This window comes from Pan paniscus, chromosome 2, assembly GCF_029289425.2.
Source record: "Pan paniscus chromosome 2, NHGRI_mPanPan1-v2.0_pri, whole genome shotgun sequence".
Lineage (NCBI taxonomy): Eukaryota > Metazoa > Chordata > Mammalia > Primates > Hominidae > Pan > Pan paniscus.
Window position 1 is genome coordinate 46674701 of NC_085926.1, and position 20128 is coordinate 46694828.

At 43.9% G+C, this 20128-nt stretch overlaps 1 protein-coding gene across 2 annotated transcripts; it reads right to left on the reverse strand.

Moving 5' to 3' along the window:
• Positions 1-1101: 1101 nt before the first annotated feature.
• On the reverse strand, positions 1102-19832 carry PRSS46P (serine protease 46). 2 transcript variants are annotated; one of them, XR_008955365.1, is made up of 4 exons: positions 17494-19832; positions 15258-15435; positions 14825-15088; positions 1102-1201 (listed from the first exon to the last, which is right to left on the reverse strand). XR_008955365.1 is itself a non-coding variant. In XM_034956285.2 (3 exons), exons 1-3 carry the CDS (start codon positions 17573-17575, stop codon positions 14893-14895), a joined length of 456 nt encoding a protein of 151 aa, XP_034812176.1. In that variant the 5' UTR covers positions 17576-19832; the 3' UTR covers positions 11318-14892. The 2 variants fall into 2 exon arrangements, 1 of the variants encoding a protein (XP_034812176.1); XM_034956285.2 differs by lacking the exon at positions 1102-1201 and having other exon boundaries at positions 11318-15088.
• Positions 19833-20128: the final 296 nt, after the last annotated feature.

Sequence of the window (20128 nt, forward strand, 5' to 3'; positions counted from 1 at the left end):
GATATTCTAACATGTGTCCAGGCTTGTGGTCTTGGGATACACACTTGAGCTGGCCAATCCATGCTCCAATCTCTGAAAAGACAGTAAATCACACCCTTCAGGTGCCCTGAGGGATAGGGGTGGCTGGTTGCTCAGCACCTGAGGACCACCAGGTCTGAGCAGCCCCTCATTCCTCACACAGGGGCAAGGCTCTGTCCTCAGCTTGGCTACCTCCAGTAACCTTGCTCGTGCTGTAGAGTCTAATGGAGGTCACCAAGGCAGCTCAGGAGCTCAGGGCATAGTGATCTCACACATTCATTACCCAGGCAGGCACTCTGCCCTATCCCCACATCACCTACCTCTGCCAAAGAGGGAGGAGGAATTGGTCAGGCTCTGCAGACCCATGGAAGGATATGAAGGGTAGGGAGAAGCTAGTGGGTTCTGAAACATGGTCCATGGTTGTGGGTCTGTGATCTGGCCATGGTGAGTTACTTGGGAAGAGGCCAGGCCTCGCAGGAAGGCCTGAGGGAAAGTGTCTGTCACATACCCAGGGGAGGGCCATGGGGACCTGGGGATTACTGGATTGCTGGGATGACTAAGAAGGAGCTGCAGTCCCACATTTGGAAGAAGAGGGAGGGGAACAGTCTCCCAGGGTCACACAACAAGCACAAGACAGACACGCGGCATAAAGCTATCAGAGAAGGCTCAGCTTGAGAGAACAGCCAGGACTGCTTGGGGGTTAGGAAGGTTGTGAAGGGCTCTGGCCGAAGTCAGGAAGCAAGATGATCACTTGAGTGGCTCAAAGTTCAAAAGCATCCTCATTGAACAACAGAAAGTAACAGTGGCTCTCGGACCCTCCCCCTCACTCTGCCCTGCCATCCTGGGCAACCTCTCGTCTCCACTTCTGAGGGTAGAACAGAGGGGAGGGAGAAGCAGCCTCTGGGAGGGACTGTCCTTGAAACACCGCTCACAGGAGCCACAGGGAGCCCAAGGAGCCCAGTAGAATGTAGCCAGTGAGGAAAACTGGGCTCAGGAAGGCAGGGCCAGCCCTACTGATGAACCTTATGTTAGCAACCTCAGTCCTGATCCACTGGTTGAAGTGGGCAGTGCTGGTGTAGATACCTGGGAAGTGGCGCTGGCCACAACTAAAGCTCCAGCTCACCACTCCTATCTGAATCCAGGTCTTGTCCATTTGGCAGACAAGGGAGCTTCCAGAGTCAACCTGTAGAGAAAAGGAGGGAGGGCATAAGGATGGCAGCAGGAGGGCATCCCTGGCCTGAGCCCGCCCCTCAGGATGAGCTCTGTGACACATAAGCTCTGCACTGGACCACGCCAGCCTCTGTCTTCATTTTCCTGCTAACTCTGACCCTAACTCCCCATCCCATCCCCTCCTCTGCCTTCCCCTTAAATCTTGGTGGTCTTTTTCTTTCCTGAAATCCTGCTTGCAGAGTGAGCTGTTTGAAATGCAAACCAGTTCTCCTCTTTTTGTACAAACATGGGTTTACAGATAAGAATACTGTTTACAATGACATACAACAAAAAGTCATAGCTGTTATTGCTGCTGATAGTGGGTTTCTTATGATTTTTTAAAACTTTCTTTACACTCTTCTGTAATGTCAGAAAATTTTATAAATCAGAAAAACCACTCAATTACATTTATTTTTAAAACATAATGCACACCAAGATTTACAGGACATAATCTAATGAAGAATGCAAAAGACTCTTAAGGAAAAAAGTAATAAACTGTGCCTAAGAATATAAAAAAAGACCTACATCAATGTATAGATATACTGTTGTTCAAAGCTGAGATAACTTAAAGCAATGTGAAAATGTCAATTCTCAGCATTTGGCTTCCTGCAGTATGGAAGACAAGATACCCTAACCAAATTTATTGCTAAAGATACCTACAAATGTGAGTCTTTTTTAAAAATTATGATTTTAAATGCATGGGTAAGCTAGCAAGAAAATAAAGACTCTTCAAAGTCCAAAACCTAAATGAGGGTTAGAATATAGAGGTCAGTAGAGCCCAGAAGACAGCTTTTGTCCCAAGGCCGTTTGTCAAACCCAGCAAAACTGAGCTTCAGTTTTCATAGCCTTGTTCATGGGCTCAGGAGACAAAAGACAAAACCCAGGGCCTAACTAAGGGGAGGAGCCTCAGAGTAGACCCCTGCAAAAAGTTATGCCTTCAAAAAATGACCACACCCTCACAGTGAGGGTGAACTGGAAACACTCTCGTATGAACTCACAACATGACTTCACACTGTCTGGGTGGTTCAAAAAACCTGAACCAAGGATGGATGTGGTTTAAAGTGGTGCTGGGATATTCACAATAGCAAAGACATGGAATTAGCCTAAATGCCCATCAAGGATAGACTGGATAAAGAACATGTGGTACATATATACCATGGAATACTACGCAGCCATAAAAAAGAACATGATCATGTCCTTTGCAGGGACGTGGTTGCAGCTGGAGGCCATTATCCTTAGCAACCTAATGTAGGAACAGAAAACCAAACACCACATGTTCTCACTTGTAAGTGGGAGCTAAATGATGAGAACTCATAAACACAAAGGGAACAGACACTGGAGCCTACTTGATGGGGGAGGGTAGGAGGAGGGAGAGGATCAAGAAAAACAACTAATAGGTACTAGGCTCAAAACTTGGGTGATGAAATAATCTGTACAACAAAGCCCCATGACACAAGTTGACCTGTGTAACAAACCTGCGCTTGTACCCCTGAACTTAAAAGTTAAAAATAAGTAAGTAAATAAAGTGATGCTGGGTTGGTCATACCTGCAGGCACCTGGCTGAAGCAAATGTAGATTCTGTCTGGAAGAACCTATCTTTCAAGCCACACCTCAGAGTAGTCGTATAATTAACACTCTAAGGAGCATGTCCTCCCTCCTCAAAACATTGCACACCACACAAGGAAGTTGAGGCACCACGAGCAAATGTCAGCCAGCAAAATAACTGGGAGCAGTCAGAGCCTTTGAGGCTTGAGATACAGGAATGGCCACGGGGAAACTTTAACATGCCCGTAAGGGCACTCTTTCTTAGGCTTGCTGATGGGTACGTGGATGTTGCTAATGTTATTCTTTATTCTCCATATATGTTTTATAAATATCCTTTTGTCTATTCAATACAGAGTAAAAGCAATTAAAAATCATAACAATGTCAGTTCTCCTTACATTAGTCTCTCAAAGCAATTCCAATTAAAACGCCAGCAGGGTTTTCTCAGGAACTTGACAATCTGATTCTAAAATTGATATTGAAGGATAATAGTCCTTAAATTCTAGGATGGTTTTGAGAAAGGGGAGAGAATTGGAGAGTCAGGTTGGGGGCAGATTTGACCTACCAGATAGTTACACATATTTTAAAGCTATAATTATAGAAATATAATTAAAGATGAGAAAGCTCTAATTATAGAAATAGTGGGGTACTGGCATAGAAACAAAAAAAATAGCCCAGTGGGGGTCGCGGAGAGCCCGTAACCTGATGCCTATCCAGGAGGACACTTGACACATGTCACACAAAGCATCACGTCTGCGGGAAATGAGGGCTCTGCAGTAGATGGTGGCAACATTGGCTCACCAGAAGGAGAAAAGCGAAGTTGTATCCTACCGTAACAAAACTTCAGAGGAATTAAAACTCTGAATGTGAAAAGTAAAAATGATAAAGCTAATTAAAACATATAAGACCAGCACAGTGGCTCACACCTGTAATCCCAACACTCTGGGAGGCCAAGGTGGGAGGATCACTCGAGCCCAGGAGTTCAAGACCAGCCTGGTCAACATAGTGAGACCCTGTCTTCACAAAAATAAAATTAGGTAGGCATGGTGGCACACACCTTAGTCCCAGCTACTCTGGAGGCTAAGGTGGGAGGATCGCTTGAGACCAGGATTTCCGGGCTGTCGTGAGCCATGATCATGCCGCTGCCCTCCAGCCTGGGCAACAGAGCCAGACCCTGTCTCTAAAATAAAAAATAAAACCGAAACCAAAATGCATATAGGACCATGTTTTTATGACTCGGGATGAAGCATATTTTTAAAAATAAGGTTCAAAACCCACAAACTGCTGGGTGCAGTGGCTCACACGGGTAATCCCAGCACTTTGGGAGGCTGGGGTGGGAGGATCTCTTGAACCCAGGAGTTCAAGATCAGGCTAGGCAACATAGTGACACCCCATGACTACAAAAAATTTAAAAATTAGTTCCAGCTACTCAGGAGGCTGAGGTGGGAGGATCGCTTGAGCCCAGGAGGTTGAGGCTGCAGTGAACCATACCACGCCACTGCGCTGTAGCCTGGGTAACAGAGCAAGACTCTGTCTCAAAATAACAAAACAAAAACAAGCGAACAAAACAAAACTCACAAACCTGAAGAAATGTGTTAGGCTTGATTACATCAAAACTAAGGTTATCTGTTCAGTAAAGGACACCAAATCTCAATGAAGACTGATGAATTAAGATAGGGCTCTGTCTAAAACAAACCAGAGGTCAATATTGAACATATCTAAGGACCTCTTGAAAATAACAAGCAGACCGGGCGCGGTGGCTCCCGCCTGTAATCCCAGCACTTTGGGAGGCCGAGGCGGGTGGATCACGAGGTCAGGAGATCGAGAGCATCCTGGCTAACACGGTGAAACCCCGGCTCTACTAAAAATACAAAAAATTAGCTGGGCGTGATGGCGGGCGCCTGTAGTCCCAGCTACTCGGGAGGCTGAGGCGGGAGAATGGCGTGAACCCGGGAGGCAGAGCTTGCAGTGAGCCAAGATCGCGCCACTGTACTCCAGCCTGGGGGACAGAGCGAGACTCCGTCTCAAAAAAAAATTAGAAAAGAAAATAACAAGCAGAGTGAGTTGGGGGAGATGTGAGGCTTCCATGGCCTCACCATGGAGATTACACCAGGCCAGCTTCCTGATCTCCTGGCAGGGCAGGGAACCCCATCCCCAGGAGCACCAGAGAGTGGGGGGCTCCTGAAGTGAGGTTTAAATTTAAATAGAAACTTTTAATGGCACAAGGCATTTCATAACTGAAAGTGACTCAAAATTATGAGCTCTGCCCAAAATGACGTTTGGGGAAGGAAGGAAAATTTGACATAGGATATGTGGGGGCAATTATTTGAAAGAATAAAACCATTTAATGTGAATACCTTATCAAATTCAGATGCCTCAGTAAACAACTACAGGAGGAGATATGCAGCACAATATAATTTATACCAACTAAAACACACACAGCAGCACTATGCATTCTTCAAAGACACAGATATCTTTAATTTCACTTTATTATCATTATGATTATGATTATTTGAGACGGAATCTTGCTCTGTCACGCAGGCTGGAGTGCTGTGGTGCGATCTTGGCTCACTGCAACCTCCACCTCCTGGGTTCAAGCGATTCTCCTGTCTCAGCCTCCCGAGCAACTGGGACTACAGGCGCGTGCCACCATGCCCAGCTAATTTTTGTATTTTTAGTAGAGATGGGGTTTTGTCATGTTGGCCACGCTGGTCTCGAACTCCTGACCTCAGGTGATCCACCCACCTTGGCCTCCCAAAGTGCTGGGATTACAGGCCTAAGCCACCGCGCCTGGCCTAATTACACATATTAGACAGATTTCAGTTGATGTTCTTTTGCGGGGAAGGGCAAATAGAAGATGAAGGAGAAAATGAAGCCAGTGATAATCACACCAGCAATGATAGTGTGAGGGCCCTTGCCTGAGATAGGACTGATGGGACTCTAGGGGCCCAGAGAAAGTAAGAACATGAGAAAAGAAGAGAGAGAGAGAGATCCGCTGTAGGTAAGCATTCTCTCACCTCAGTGAAATAAAACCAGAGTTTAGTAACAAAATGTGAGTCACTCCATCAACAGGAAAAAAATAACTTTCAAAACGTTAAAGTAAAAACGAAATCTACAATTAGAATGTAGAGTAAAGAGAGCATCACGTATTGCACAGGATGTGGGCCTAAACTGCACACAGATTGTCCTGGTCTAAAGTACTTTTAATATCAAGCAAGAGAGAATAAAAATAAATTATTTGTTATTATCATCAATTATCACTGCACATTCAGCTCAAGACACTTGAAAAGGAATTAATAAAGACAAAAAGAGGATAGTTCATGTGTTACAAAGCAGAAAAATCATAGACTTGAGAAATAAAAATCAATAGCTTATTCTTAAAAAACAACAAGGCTGGGCACAGTGGCTCACGTCTGTTATCCCAGCACTTTGGGAGACTAAGGCAGGAGGATTACTTGAGCTCAGGAGTTCCAGACCAGCCTGGGCAAAACATAGTGAAATCCTGTCTCTACAAAAAATTTAAAAAATTAGCTGGGCATAGTGGCACACGCCTGTAGTCCCAGCTTCTCAGGAGGCTGAGGCAGAAGGATTTCTTGAGGCCATGAGTTCAAGGTTAACAGTGAGCTATGATCACACCACTGCACTCCAGCCTGGGCAACAGAGTGAGACCCTGTTTCAGACAAAACAACAACAAGAACAACAAAACAGATAAGCACCTTGTGACTCTTACCAAGAAAAACAGAAAGAGAAGGAAAAATGGAAACACTTCATGATTTGAGTAGAAAATAAACTAGAACACATCCAGGGAAAATATACTTTCTCAGAATCTCAAGACTGTTGACAATTTCCTCTTTGTGGATTTACACTCTGGATGAAATGACCTTTTTCTATGAAACAGAAATCATTTAAACAAATTTAAAGAGTGACAGAAAGCCCGACAAGTCCAATAACTATGGGCAAAACAACTTAAAATATTCCCCAAGAGCAACCACTCAAAGGAAAACAGGCTTATGTGGTTTCACAGGCAACTGCTATCCAGCGTTCAAGGAGGAGATAATTTGTGTTATTTCAAATGTTCCAGAACATGAACAAATATTTTTCAAGTGAAGCATCGTCCTGATACTATCACTTGACAAAGGGGTGTCTTTCTCTCTACATACCTTAAAGTGGAGCCCAGTGTCCCTGGAGGAAAAAGTAAAAAGGTTGTGTGCATTGTGCTGTGTGGACTGTGCCACGTGGTACCATTTGTTCCCCGGGCCCAGACCTTTCTTAAGCCCAGTGTTATCCATGTCTGGCCCAGAGCCCAGCATACGGTGTCTGTTGAGTGAATAAATAAATTAAAGTGTGCTCCACAAAAAGATATTATGAATCTGAATCCAACAGATGAATGAAACAAAAGTACACCATAAGCAGGGAGGAATGATCTTGGAATGCAGGGCGCATGGACATGAGGAATCTGTTTAGGGAACAGACTCTGCACCCTGAGTTAGAGCAGAGAGTCAGAAAACATGTGTATAAAGGAGAATGTTCTTTCCTGAAATCAAACGCTGTGGTCAAACAGAAAGGAATGGCTCTCCCCTCAACAGATGACAGGCCAAATCACCACCATGGCATGCTTCAGGGTGAAGTGTAAGAAGCACTTCCCATCAAAGTGGGCAGCAAGAGAAAACACAGCCATGACTCTAGGTTGTTTTGGGGAGAGAGGGGGACTCAAAACAATAAAAAAGTAAAACACAAATAAAAGAGGTGAAATCGTTACTAATTACAACTCATATGAGCATAGGCCTAGAAAGCTCAAGAGTCCACTAAAAATTCTTAGATATAATAAAAGAGTCAAGCAAGCTGAACTCCCAGATATCTTCAACAAGAGGGGGAGTCTGGAGGATGGAAATGAAGAAAGCAAAAATGCAGGAAGTCTCTGGCCCCCTGCTAAGGAGGCTGTAGACACTGATTAACTACGTGATAATTCAATTTTAAATATATATGTGGAAAATACAAGGTGACCAATAGCAGAAGGAAATGTACATACGTAACTTCTAAACCGCTAGAGGATAAAAGTAGAGTGAAGAAAAAAAAATCAAACCAAAATGTAAGGTGAGGGAACAAAAAAAATCCCCAGTCTTCTAGGTAAATAGATTAAAGAAAAATCTCTCAGATGTGTTGAAAAATAATAGCATCCAGCTTTGTATTGTTTACAAGAGATACACCTAAAACTATATGACACATTGTCTCATGGGAAATAATAATTTTTCTGGAATATGGTTCTGAATATTTGCAATTACACAAAAGAAAGAAATAAGAGGAAGACTTACAGGATTTTATTTTAGGAAAGAACGCTCAGCTTTATAAATGTGTTTTCTGACTGTATGCTCTAACTCAATGTGCAGTCGATTCCCTGAACAGATTCTTCACGTCATGCACATACACATTGGCAGGTGATGTGTCTGTGGTCCACTCAATTGAAGAGAATCAGCTAGGTCCAGGAAGGTTGCTTATTACAAAGTAAATACACAAAAATCTAAAATAAAAAAACAGAAAATACAACAAAAGAAAATATACCAGTCTGGGCACAGTGGCTCGTGCCTATAATCCCAGCATTTTGGGAGGCTGAGGAGGGCGGATCACCTGAGGTCAGGAGTTCGAGACCAGCCTGACCAACATGGTGAAACCCCATCTCTAATAAAAATACCAAAAATTAGCCAGGCGTGGTGGCACACATCTGTAATCCCAGGTACTTGGGAGACTGAGACAGGAGAATGGCGTGAACCTGGTAATCGGAGGTTGCAGTGTGCCGAGATCACGCCACTGCACTCTAGCCTGGAGCCACAGAACGAGACTCTGTCTGAAAATAATTAATTAATTAAAAATATATATACACCACTCACAATAAGGACATAATATATAACATTTAGGAATAGACTCAGGAAGCAGCATGCAGTAACTACATGGAGAAAGCTACAAACTCCTGCTCTATAGACATAAAGAAATAGTGCAAAATAAAAAGTCTTTATTTCCCTAAAAGGATCTATCAATTTCCACCAAAATCCCCATGTGGTTTTCTTTTTGACAACTTTATTCTAAGACTGTGAAAAGGAACGTGGGAGAACAGCAGGTAAATTCTTTAAAAGATGGAGAATGAAGGAGGACTTGCATTACCACATAAAAAAGAATTCTAAAGCTACAATAATTTTCAGAGTGGTGGCGGCATAGAGATGTAAATGGTAGGAAGACAGCAAAATAGAGTGGGAATTTAGAATACAATAAAGGGGGCATTTCTAATTCATAGCCAAAAAAACAAGTATTCAACAAAATATTTTTATGTAACAGGCTACCCATTTGGAGAAAAATAATACTGAACTTCCTCTCTCAATCATCCAGATGAATCAAAATTTAAAGTATTTAAAGAAAAGAATTAGAAAATGATGAGTAAATAATTTTATAATCTTAGGACAGGAAAGGTATTTCTTTGTTGTTGTCATTGTTGTTGTTGTTTGAGTCTTGCTCTGTTGCCCAGGCTGCAGTGCAGTGGCGCAATCTCGGCTCACTGCAAGCTGCGCCTCCCAGGTTCAGGCCATTCTCCTGCCTCAGCCTCCCGAGTACCTGGGACTACAGGCGCCCACCACCACACCCGGTTAATTTTTTGGGGGGGATTTTTAGTAGACACGGGGTTTCACCGTGTTAGCCAGGATGGTCTCGATCTCCTGACCTCGTGATCCGCCCACCTCGGCCTCCCAAAGTGCTGGGATTACAGTCGTGAGCCACTGCGCCCGGCCAAGATAGGAAAAAAAAACCTAAAATAATGGAGGAAAATAATGATAGATACAAACACATAAAAATTTTACATAACCATATGGGGAAAAAAACCTACACCAGAAAAAAAGGGTAAATGAGGTACAAATAGGGTAAAATATTGTAAAGCATTTTACAATGGGTTAAAACTTCCAGTAACCCAAAGTTTTGGGGTAAATTTGTATTCTGAAATAATTTGAGACTTTCAGAAAAGTTGCAAGTATAATATTTTACCCAGATTCACTAATTTTGATGTTTTACCATATGTTTTATGTCTCCAAATGTATGTATACATATACACATATATATAAATGCTTATGAGCCATTTGAAATTAAGCTGAAAGAGACATAATGCTCCTTTACCACTAGTTACTACAGAATAGAATATCCAGAGTTTTTGTAAATCAACAAAAACAAAAGTAGTTTAATAGAAGAACATGGGCAAAGGACGTGGAAAAGTGTAAATGGTACATTAAATGAAGCAAGCATTTTATTTGGACTTCCTTTGTTCTTTTAAAATTGATTTAGAAGGTGAGGTTTTTTCCTTGACCCCTGGTAAAAACTTGGGCAGAACCAGAACATTTTGCCCACTGTGGTTAACGTAATCGTAATTGCCATGATTACACCAAGTGTCATATGAACATCTCACTTCAGAAATCAGAATATTCATTTCCATATAATAATCACAATGTTAGACTTGATTTAAAGTAAAACTCCCCATTGCCGTCAGGGCTTTAGCAAGTAGGAGGCTTCCCTCCCTGTAGCTTCCACTCCTCCTACCCCATCTTACTAACCTGATCTTCCTAACCTGCCAAGGTAACAGCAGCAGAGTGAGAGGGAAAGAACTGTCTTAACCGCCCCCACCCCTCCCCTCCAGGCCACTGTGAGCTCTCTGAGCCTGGAGGGATTTAGAGCTGACTCTCCCCCTACCTTGAGGGGTACGCATCAGGCTTTCTGAGCGATCCTGCGGGTACCACTCCCAGTAGACTTGCAGTGTGGAACGGGCACCCCCAGCCCGCTCATCCCTATCCCCTTAAAGGGAGAAAGGTGAGCTCATAGATGCAGTTCTCTCCAGAGAAATTCTCCTCACAAAATCACCTCCAACCCTACCCTCTGGACCCTTTGATACAGACATGTAGCCAAATATCAGTCACACAACTCTTTGAATTCTGATACTTACTGTATTTTGATATCTTTATTGAAACTTCCTACTTATCCTATTAAACAAGCAATTTACAGAATTTCTCAATGTCATGAAATAACAACAAAAATATGATACAAGTTTTAGTCTACCAAAAAGAGAAAAGTTAAAATAAAAATAATACCTAGTTCTGGTGATGATGCAGGAAAAGTCATTTATCTACTGTTGGTGTTAATATAAATGGATCAAATCTTTGGGAGGCTAATTTGCAAATATCTATTGAAATTTTAAATATATATACAACTGATTTTGTAATTACACTTCTAAAAAATTATTGTAGCTAAATGTTTGAACAAATGTGAAAAGGTATTCAATTTTTTTTTATTCTGGCATAGTAAAAAAATACTGAAATGAGCTCAAATATCTGTCAATAGAAGAATGGTTAAGTAGATTGTGGCATAGCCATATGAGAAAATTATTATTCAAGGAAGATGGAATATATTTATATGTATAGACCTAGAAAGGAGTCCAAGATATATTTTAAGTAAAAATTTAAAAGTTGGAGAATAAAATTATATAACAGTCCTTTATTAAAAATCATAACCAGAGGCCGGGCACGGTGGCTTACACCTGTAATCCCAGCACTTTTGGAGGCCGAGGTGGGTGGATCACCTGAGGTCAGGAGTTCGAGACCACCTGACCAACATGGTGAAACCCCATCTCTACTAAAAATACAAATTAGTTGGGCGTGGTGGCGCATGCCTGTAATCTCAGCTACCTGGGAGGCTGAGGCAGGAGAATCACTTGAACCCGGGAGGCAGAAGTGCAGTGAGCTGAGGTCGTGCCATTGCACTCCATCCTGGGCAACAAGAGCAAAACCCCGTCTCAAAAACAACAACAACAAAAAAAATCAAAACCAGAAAAAAAAAAAACTAATGTAGAATTTTATATGTATAGAAAGACATGTTAGGAATATAAACCAAACAATTTAGTGTAGAAATTTCTAGGTAGTTTGATTATAGGAGAGTCTCATTTTCTAATTTTGCACTTACGTATTACTTTTTAAACAAAATGTGTGCTTTTTTTTCAAAATCACAGAACATATTTTAAAATAAACTAGTGATGATGGAATCACAACAGTGAAAATTTAAGAGATGAATTTAAAGTTCAAATCAAAACTGATTTTATGATCTTAAATTCTTTAAACACAAAACTAGAAAGAGTAAACCTTCTCAGCATATTCCATATAATTGATACCACTTTAGAACTAATTTTAAGACAAGGAAACTGAGCTGGAAATCAATAACAACAACAAAAAAACCATGCATAGGTCAAAATAAAATCAAAATAGAAATTTTATAAAATATTGTGGCATGAAACTAAAGCCATACTTAGAGGGAAATATGTAGCCTCAAAAATTTGTATTGAGAAGGAAGAAAGAACAAAAATAAATTATGTAAGTGTCCAACTGAAAAAAACTATCCCTTGTGTTTACACAACCTTGATATATGAGAGAGGTAGTGACAGCCAGTGCAGGAAATGACTTTTTCAATAAATAGCATTAGGAAAATTGGTAGTCCACATGAGAAGATAAATAAAAATAGATTCCTATCTTACACCATTCCCAAAATGAATGCCACATGGTTTCAATACGTGAAAACCGTAATTTCCAAATTCTGAGGAAAAAAATATAGGAGAATGTCTTTATGACCTTGGGAAAAGGAATGATTAAATAAGACACAAAAAGCATAAATCAGAGACATGATATATTTGACTAAAATAAAACCTAAATTGCTGTTCAGCAAAGTACAGTACAAAAATAATAAAAAGATACAAGGGAAACTGGGAGAAGATTTTGCAGTATACACAATGAACATAGAATTTGTATCCAGAATATTAAAAAATAAAAAAAGAAAAAGGAAAACAATAGTAGAATATCCAAAGTATATGAATAAGTGCTCATAGAAGAGGAATCACAAATGGTGAATTAACATATGAACTGCACAACCGCATTAGTAACTGGGGACGTGCACATTACAACCGCAACGGGTGCTATTTCCCGTCCATTGGAATGGAAAACATTTTATAGTCTGACAATACCAAACCCTGGCAAGAAATGGAGCAAGGAACTCTCAAATACTACTGTTAGAATATAAATTAATACGATCACTTTGGAAAACAATTTGACCATGACTATTAAAGATGAAGGTAAACACAGCCTATGACCCAGCACTCCTGTGCAGATACATCTTGCTGAGAAATTGTGGAACATGTAAATAGGGAGGTGTGTGTGAGAATACTTAGAGTAGCAGCAGAGTTTCTGATATGAAAAAATTGGAAACTCCCTCAATGTTAATAAACAAGAGCTTGGGTAAATTGCGGCATATTCACAAAAGAGAATATTGTAGAGCATTTAATGCATAAAACCTGCACGTATCCATATGAATAAATCTCAAAACCAATGTTGAATAGAAGGTGCAAGTGGCAGGTGGCAGAAGTATTCATTCTGTGCTTGCAGAATGAATGTCACTTATGCAAAACAGGTTCTGCCCGCACATGGCCCACATCTGGGCATGTAGCTGATGCCCAGAAGTGGTAAACTAACCTGAGAAGGACTGCCATCACTACCTTCATTGTGGACAGGGACAAGAGTATTTTACCCTTATTTTACAGGCTAAATGGAAGCCCAGGGGAAGGAGATTTTCTTTTCTTTTCTTTTTTCTTTTCTTTTTTTATTTTACTTTAAGTTTCGGATACATGTGCAGAATGTGCAGGTTTGTTACATAGGTATAGTGTGCCATGGTGGTTTGCTGCACCTATCAACCCATGATCTAGGTTTTAAGCCCTACATGCATTAGGTATTTGTCCTAATGCTATCCCTCCCCTTGCCCCCTACCCTCCGACAGACCTTGGTGTGTGTTGTTCCCCTCCCTGTGTCCATGTGTTCTCATTGTGCAACTCCCACTTATAAGTGAGAACATACGGTGGTTAGGTTTTCTGTTCCTGTGTTAGTTTGCTGAAGATCATGGCTTCCAGCTTTATCCATGTCCCTGCAAAGGACACAATCTCATTCTTTTTATGGCTGCATAGTATTTCATGGTGTATATGTACTACGTTTTCTTTATCCAGTCTATCATTGATGGGGCTATTTAGGTTGGTTCTATGTCTTTGCTATTGTAAATAGTGCTGCAATAAACATACGTGGCATGTGTCTTTTTTTTTTTTTTTTGAGACAGAGTCTCACTCTGTCACCCAGGCTGGAGTGCAGTAGCACAGTCTCGGCTCACTGCAACCTCCACCTCTTGGTTCCTCCTGAAGACTGTAGGGGGTACTTGGGGTCACTGAGGAAACAGAGAGCCAGCCTTGTCATCCCCTCAGCTTTTCGGCACATCCCCATCACAGAGTTGTCCACATTTGCTAAGGTGGGAGGGAGGGCCATTTCCTGGGATGGTGATTGATAAAGGCCCCAGCCCACAACCTAACTTTTGAAACAGCCCAGCTCATTAAAAAAGACTACACAAAAGTGTCCCAAGGGGCTTGGAGTGATATCCAGGCACCAAAGGACAAATAGGACAAGAGGGGATTTCTCCAGGAATTCAGGTTCCATGAGGGTGAAGAGTTCAGTTCTGCCCCATGGCCACCGGCAAGGTGCCAAGACCCTAGAGCCCCAAGACGGCACCCCCTGGAAAGCAGGCCCCCACAAAGCCTCCCAGATTCTAGGACCCAAGGAGAGCACCAACAGGGGCCGGACCTCCAGGAATTTGGGGGTACCTCAGGATAGCCAGTACACAAGATGGATAGAGAAACCTCAATACCTCAGTATGTCCTGAGATCGTGGCCCTCATGCCATTAATGGGAACTCCATTAATAACCAAGAATTCACTTCCTGCCATGCTGCAGGGTAAGCACTTGGCATTTCATTTAACTTCACTTTGGGAACTGAGGTCCATGCAGGTCACATGTGTCTTTTACACTAGAGCACTGGGTATATCTTTGTATTAAGAGTTCAGGAAATGTTTGCTGCCTGAGTGAATGACTGAATAAAGGAATGAATGAAGGAGCCCGTGATGGGGCTGTGTTCTGAGGAGGCGAGTGTCTTGTAACCTCTGCCAGCCTTCACTCACCTTTTTTCCCTGTAGTTCCCCAGCCGATTACCCAGCACATGCTTCCAATGGATGGCTTGAATTTGATGTTAGGGAGGCAGGCAGACAGGCTGGACGAAGGGGGACCACGAGATGGAGTCCCTGAGCTTTAGGAGGGCAATGTCCTGAGACATGAGATTGCTGAAATCCTTATGAATCACCATGCGAGTGAGCGGGAGCTGAGTGCTATTTTCTGGGCGCTGGTGGACTCCCACCATCACGGAGTACAGGCTGGGGTCCTTGGATCTGCAGGACCATGGGTAGGAGGCAGGTCGCCAATGGTAAGGCCATAAGTAAAGGAGGAGACAGGCCCTGAGCTCAGGACCACCCAGCCAGGCCCCCTGCTCCCAGATCCCTAGATTCACCAGGGACTCCCCAGGCCAGAAAGCAAAGTCCCCAGCCCCCGCTGACTGACCTCTGCAAGCAGTGCGCAGCCGTGAGGACCCACTGGTGGTGGATGAGGGAGCCGCTGCAGATGTACGTGCCCAGGAAAAGGATGCTCACCTGCCATGGCCACTTGCCTACCTCTACCAGCTTCCCCTTCACCACCCTGCAGGACACGTTGGTCTGACCGCAGGCCCGGAGCCAGGGCCCTGAGGAAAGAGGATCTCAGGCAGCAAAGGGCAGCCCTCACACCCCTGGACACAGCAGATTTGAGACAGAGAGAGCTGCCTTCCAGCCCTGTCATAAGCAGCCACTGCCACATGCACATGTGAGAAGGGGCTTTTCCCACTGCCTCAAAACTGGCAACCAGCCGGGCGCAGTGGCTCACACCTATAATTGCAGCACTTTGGGAGGCCAAGGTGGGTGGATCGCTTGAGGTCAGGAGTTCAAGACCAGCATGGCCAATATGATGAAACCCCATCTCTACTAAAAATACAAAAATTAGCCTGGCGTGGTGGCACGTGCCTGTGATCCCAGCTGCTCAGAAGGCTGAGGCAGGAGAATCGCTTGAACCTGGGAGGTGGAGGTTGCAGTGAGCCGTGATCGTGCCACAGCACTCCAGGCTGGGCGACGGAGCCAGACTCTATCTCAAAAAAAAAAAAAAAAAAGGCAACCAAAGGCCAGGGTCAGCAGGTACCCCACATTCTAGAGTTCCCAAACAATGAGGACCAGACAACTCCTCCTGGGCTTGTTGTAAGCCATCACCCAGGACTCATCCTTGCCCGTAGTTTACACAAACAGATGGTTGGGGGAGAGAAGCAGAAGAGAGAATCACCACAGGGGCGAGCTGTCAGCCAGGGGATAGGTGATGGGGCACAAGTCGGCCAGGCTGCCTGTCCCCAGTGAAGAGTAATGTCACACTGCACTGCTCTAGGGGCCACCCATGCCCCTGGAGGTGCAGTCCTTGTGATCGTGTAGGGAAGTGAGTAGAGATGTGTGTCCATTCCCTCCTTGACTCTCACTGGCCCCAGCAGCAGGGGTGAGAAGAGAGCAGGCTGCACTGAACCAGGTGTGAGATGGAGATTTTAAACAGGCCCAGTCTGGATTGCTACAGGTATTTACTAACTAAACATCATAAAGGATAAGAAAGGGAGAAAGTCACACCAGTAATCACAGAGCTTTGGAAAGCCCAGGAGGGAGGATGGCTTGAGGCCAGGAGTTCAAGGCCAGCCTGAGCAACATAGCGAGATCTTATTTCTACAAAAGCAAAATTAATCAGGTGTGGTGGCGCACACCTGTAGTCCCAGCTACTCAGGAGACTGAGGCGGGAGGATCACTTGAGCCCAGGAGTTCAAGGCTACAGTGAACTAGGATTGCACCCTCCATTCCAGCCTGGGTGACAGAGCAAGACCCTGTCTCTAAAAAAATTTTAATCTTTTTTTTTTTTAAATATGGAACGCTTCACGAATTTGCATGTCATCCTTTTTTCACCCCCAAAGAGTCTATTGAACACAGGTATTGAATTCTGGCTACAGCACTCGCAAACCACTGAGGCTCTGTGAGTCTCAGTTTCTCACTGTGAAATGGGATGCTGGTGAAGCTCGCCTCACAGGGTGTTGCGACCTCACTCAGTCTCAGCCGCGCTGATACATAGTGGGCACTAAGCCTCACTTCCTCATCATCGCAAGATGGGGTCTCCTATGACTGTGCCTCCCAAACAAGCTCACTCGTTCCATGGATGTTAGTGTTAGTGTTAGTGTTAGTCTGTTCCTTTTTTTTTTTTTTTTTTTGAGATGGAGTCTCACTTTGTCACCCAGGCTGGTGTGCAGTGGTGTGATCTCAGCTCACTGCAACTTCCACTTCCCAGGTTCAAGCTGTTTTCGTGCCTCAACCTCCTGAGTGGCTGGGATTACAGATGTGCACCACCATGCCCAATTTTTGTATTTTTAGTAGAGACAGGGTTTTGCCATGTTGGCCAGGCTAGTCTCAAGTGATCCGCCCTCCTTGGCCTCCCACGGTGCTGGGATTACAGGCGTGAGCCACTGTGCCCACTGTGTTCCTCAATTTTTAATAAGGCTCTTCCCTCCTGTCATGGTCACCCTTGAAATTGGAACCGCCCTGACACCGTTTGGGTCCCCAGTCTGCTGAGGATGTACCACCCACCAGGACATGGACACACCAAGGCCCTTCAGGCATGAGGACAGCCCGACACAGGCACCCGGCAAACAGACCCCTCCAGCCTCCGTCCCATGTCCCTGAAGCCTTACCTTCAATAGACGGCTGATAATCTAATCTGGCAGAGGAAAGCGGAGATGTAAGGCTTTGAAGATCCCCCAGCCCACAGGCCATGGCAAGCGGGTATCTACTCCTCAATGCTCCTTCTAACAGATGTGGAGGCAGAGGGGATGGGGCACCTCTACTATGACAAGATTCTAGAACTCATGCTTTGTGTGTTCATGACTGTGGGGAGTAGGCATCTGCCCCAAGGTTGGAGGCCTACCTGGCTGTGGCAGTCACAGGACTCTGAGAAGGAGGCAGTGTGGTCATGGCAAGGCCCTGCCAGGGCCACAAGGTGATGCTGCTGTCACGAACCTCCCTGGAGTGGTACTCCAGGTGCTCGGCCCGTGACAGTGCCTCCTGGGCCCAGCTCTCTGCAGTGTACCCTATGTCCAGCCTTGGCCTTGATGGTGCCCCCGGTGTGTAGTTCTGAGCCTGTGACAGTACGATGTGCCTGGCTCGTGACAGTGCCTGGTACCTGGCCCATGAAGCACCCTAGTGCCCAGCCCAGGCTCCTTTGTGAACCCCCTCTCACGCCTCCCTGGAGGTGTGGAAACTGAGGCACTGAGAGGGAGATAACTAGTTCTTGTAGTATGTGATGTGATTGAGGTGGAACTGGAGGTTTCTTTTTTCCCTCAGGGTCTGTATTTTCTTTTCTTTTTTTTTTTTCTTCCAGACAGGGTCTCATTCTGTCACCACGCTGGAGTGTGATGGTGGTGAGATCATAGCTCACTGCAGCCTCCACCTCCCAGGCTCAAGCAATCCTCCTACCTTAGCCTCCCGAGTAGCTAGGACCACAGGTGTGCACCATCATGCCTGGCTAATTTTTTTTTAATTTTTTGAGAGACAAGGTCCCACTGTGCTGCCCAGGCTGGTCTCAAGCTCCAGGGATTACAGGCATGAGCCACTATGCCCAGCCCAAGGTCTGTATTTTCAAAGGAAAGAGCTCCTGGGTTGAGGAAATCTAGGTATGTTTAACCTGGCAGGGTGGCTTCCTGAGAGGAAGCCACTTGCAGACTTGGGTCTTCACAAATCGGCAGAATGAATGACATCTGGGGACACCTCGTCACCACTCCCCCGAGGTCTCCCTTCCCAAGGATCCCAGGCTCCTCACACTGTCCATGCAGGAAGCTCCTGCTCCACCCTGCAGCCAGTGCTGCTAAGGACACGGAGTGACGAGGTTGTTCACACACTGCTGGGGAGATAAACTGACATGACCACTATAAATGACTGTTTGGAATCATTTAGCAGAGCAGAAAGTGTGCCTACCCCACAACCCACAGTTCCACTCCTGGCTTCATGCCCTAGAAACTGCACAGATGCAGCAGGACAGGTGCAAGAGACTGTTCACTAGCAGTGCTGCTGGGAAGGGTCCCAGCTGGAAACTACCCAACTGCCATCCAAGGTGCAACAGCTACGCGGAATCTTCAGCGGCAGTGAGAATGGATGAGCTGCTGCTACACCTAGCTGGAAGGTGACGCTCATAACCCTATTCTGAGTGAGACAATTCAGATACAAAAGTCAGATACAGTCTGTGTACTGTATGAAATTAAAAAACAGGCAAAACAAACTAATTTTAGAGCTATATGGTAGAAAATCAAGGAAATTATTATCTGTACAATCAGATTCCCTCCAGGGGGAAAGACATAGAAAGGGAAAGAGGGAGAAAGAAAAGAGAAACTTCAGAGAAGAGAAACGCTATCACTCTTCTGCCTTTGCAGAAAATAATTCTTTGGGGGAAACAACCAATCAATAAAACAAAACAGGATAACTGAATAAAGATCAGGCATATCTGTTATCACAACCAATGTGAATGCATAGAATTCTACTTTTAAAATAAAAAGATCCTCATGTTGGGTAGAAAAAAACCCATCCACATACTACTTATTAAAGACACACCAAAAACAAAGTGGCATAAATAAGGTGAAAGTAAAAAGATGTGGCTGGGCTTGGTGGCTCACACCTGCAATCCCAGAACTTTGGGAGGCTGGGGTGGGTGGATGGCTTGAGCCCAGGAGTTCGACACCAGCCTAGCCAACGTAGTGAGACCTCGTCTTTACAAAAAATTAAAAAAATTAGCCAGGTGTGGTGGCATGCACCTGTGGTCCCAGCTACCCGGGAGGCTGAGATTGTAGTGAGCTGAGATCACGCCACTGCACTCCAGACTGGGCAACAGAATGAGACCCTGTCTCAAAAAATATTAATTTAAAAAATTAGAAATTAATTAAATTTTTAAAAGATAGGCAAAAATATATTTATATGCAAGCAAAAGTGGCAATGGCAATGTGAATCTCTAAAAATGATTCAAGACAAATTATTTAAACAGAAAAAGAAAGCTATTTTGTGTTGAAAAAGGCACAAATTGCAATATGTAACATCATAAAGTTCTGTCCATCAATAAAATAACATCAAACATATGAAACAAAATCAATCAGCAACACATGAGAAACTGGAAAATCTCTCTTGCAGTGGGAGAGTCTTCTCCAACTCACTCTGTCCTTGAGAGATGGGATAGCTATAAACTACTAATAAAATAATACTAATAATTAGAGCAATACGTTATTTAAAAACCTTACTGGGTGTGCCCAAGGCAAATTCATAACCTTAAAGATATTTATTATTGAA

Coding starts and splice junctions, on each gene's coding strand:
- PRSS46P (XM_034956285.2), bottom strand. CDS start 17,575: ATGGCCTGTGGGCTGGGGGATCTTCAAAGCCTTACATCTCCGCTTTCC. Junction 15,436..17,493: donor TTATCAGCCGTCTATTGAAG/GTAAGGCTTCAG, acceptor CTCTTTCCTCAG/GGCCCTGGCTCCGGGCCTGC. Junction 15,089..15,257: donor GCTGCGCACTGCTTGCAGAG/GTCAGTCAGCGG, acceptor ATGGTCCTGCAG/ATCCAAGGACCCCAGCCTGT.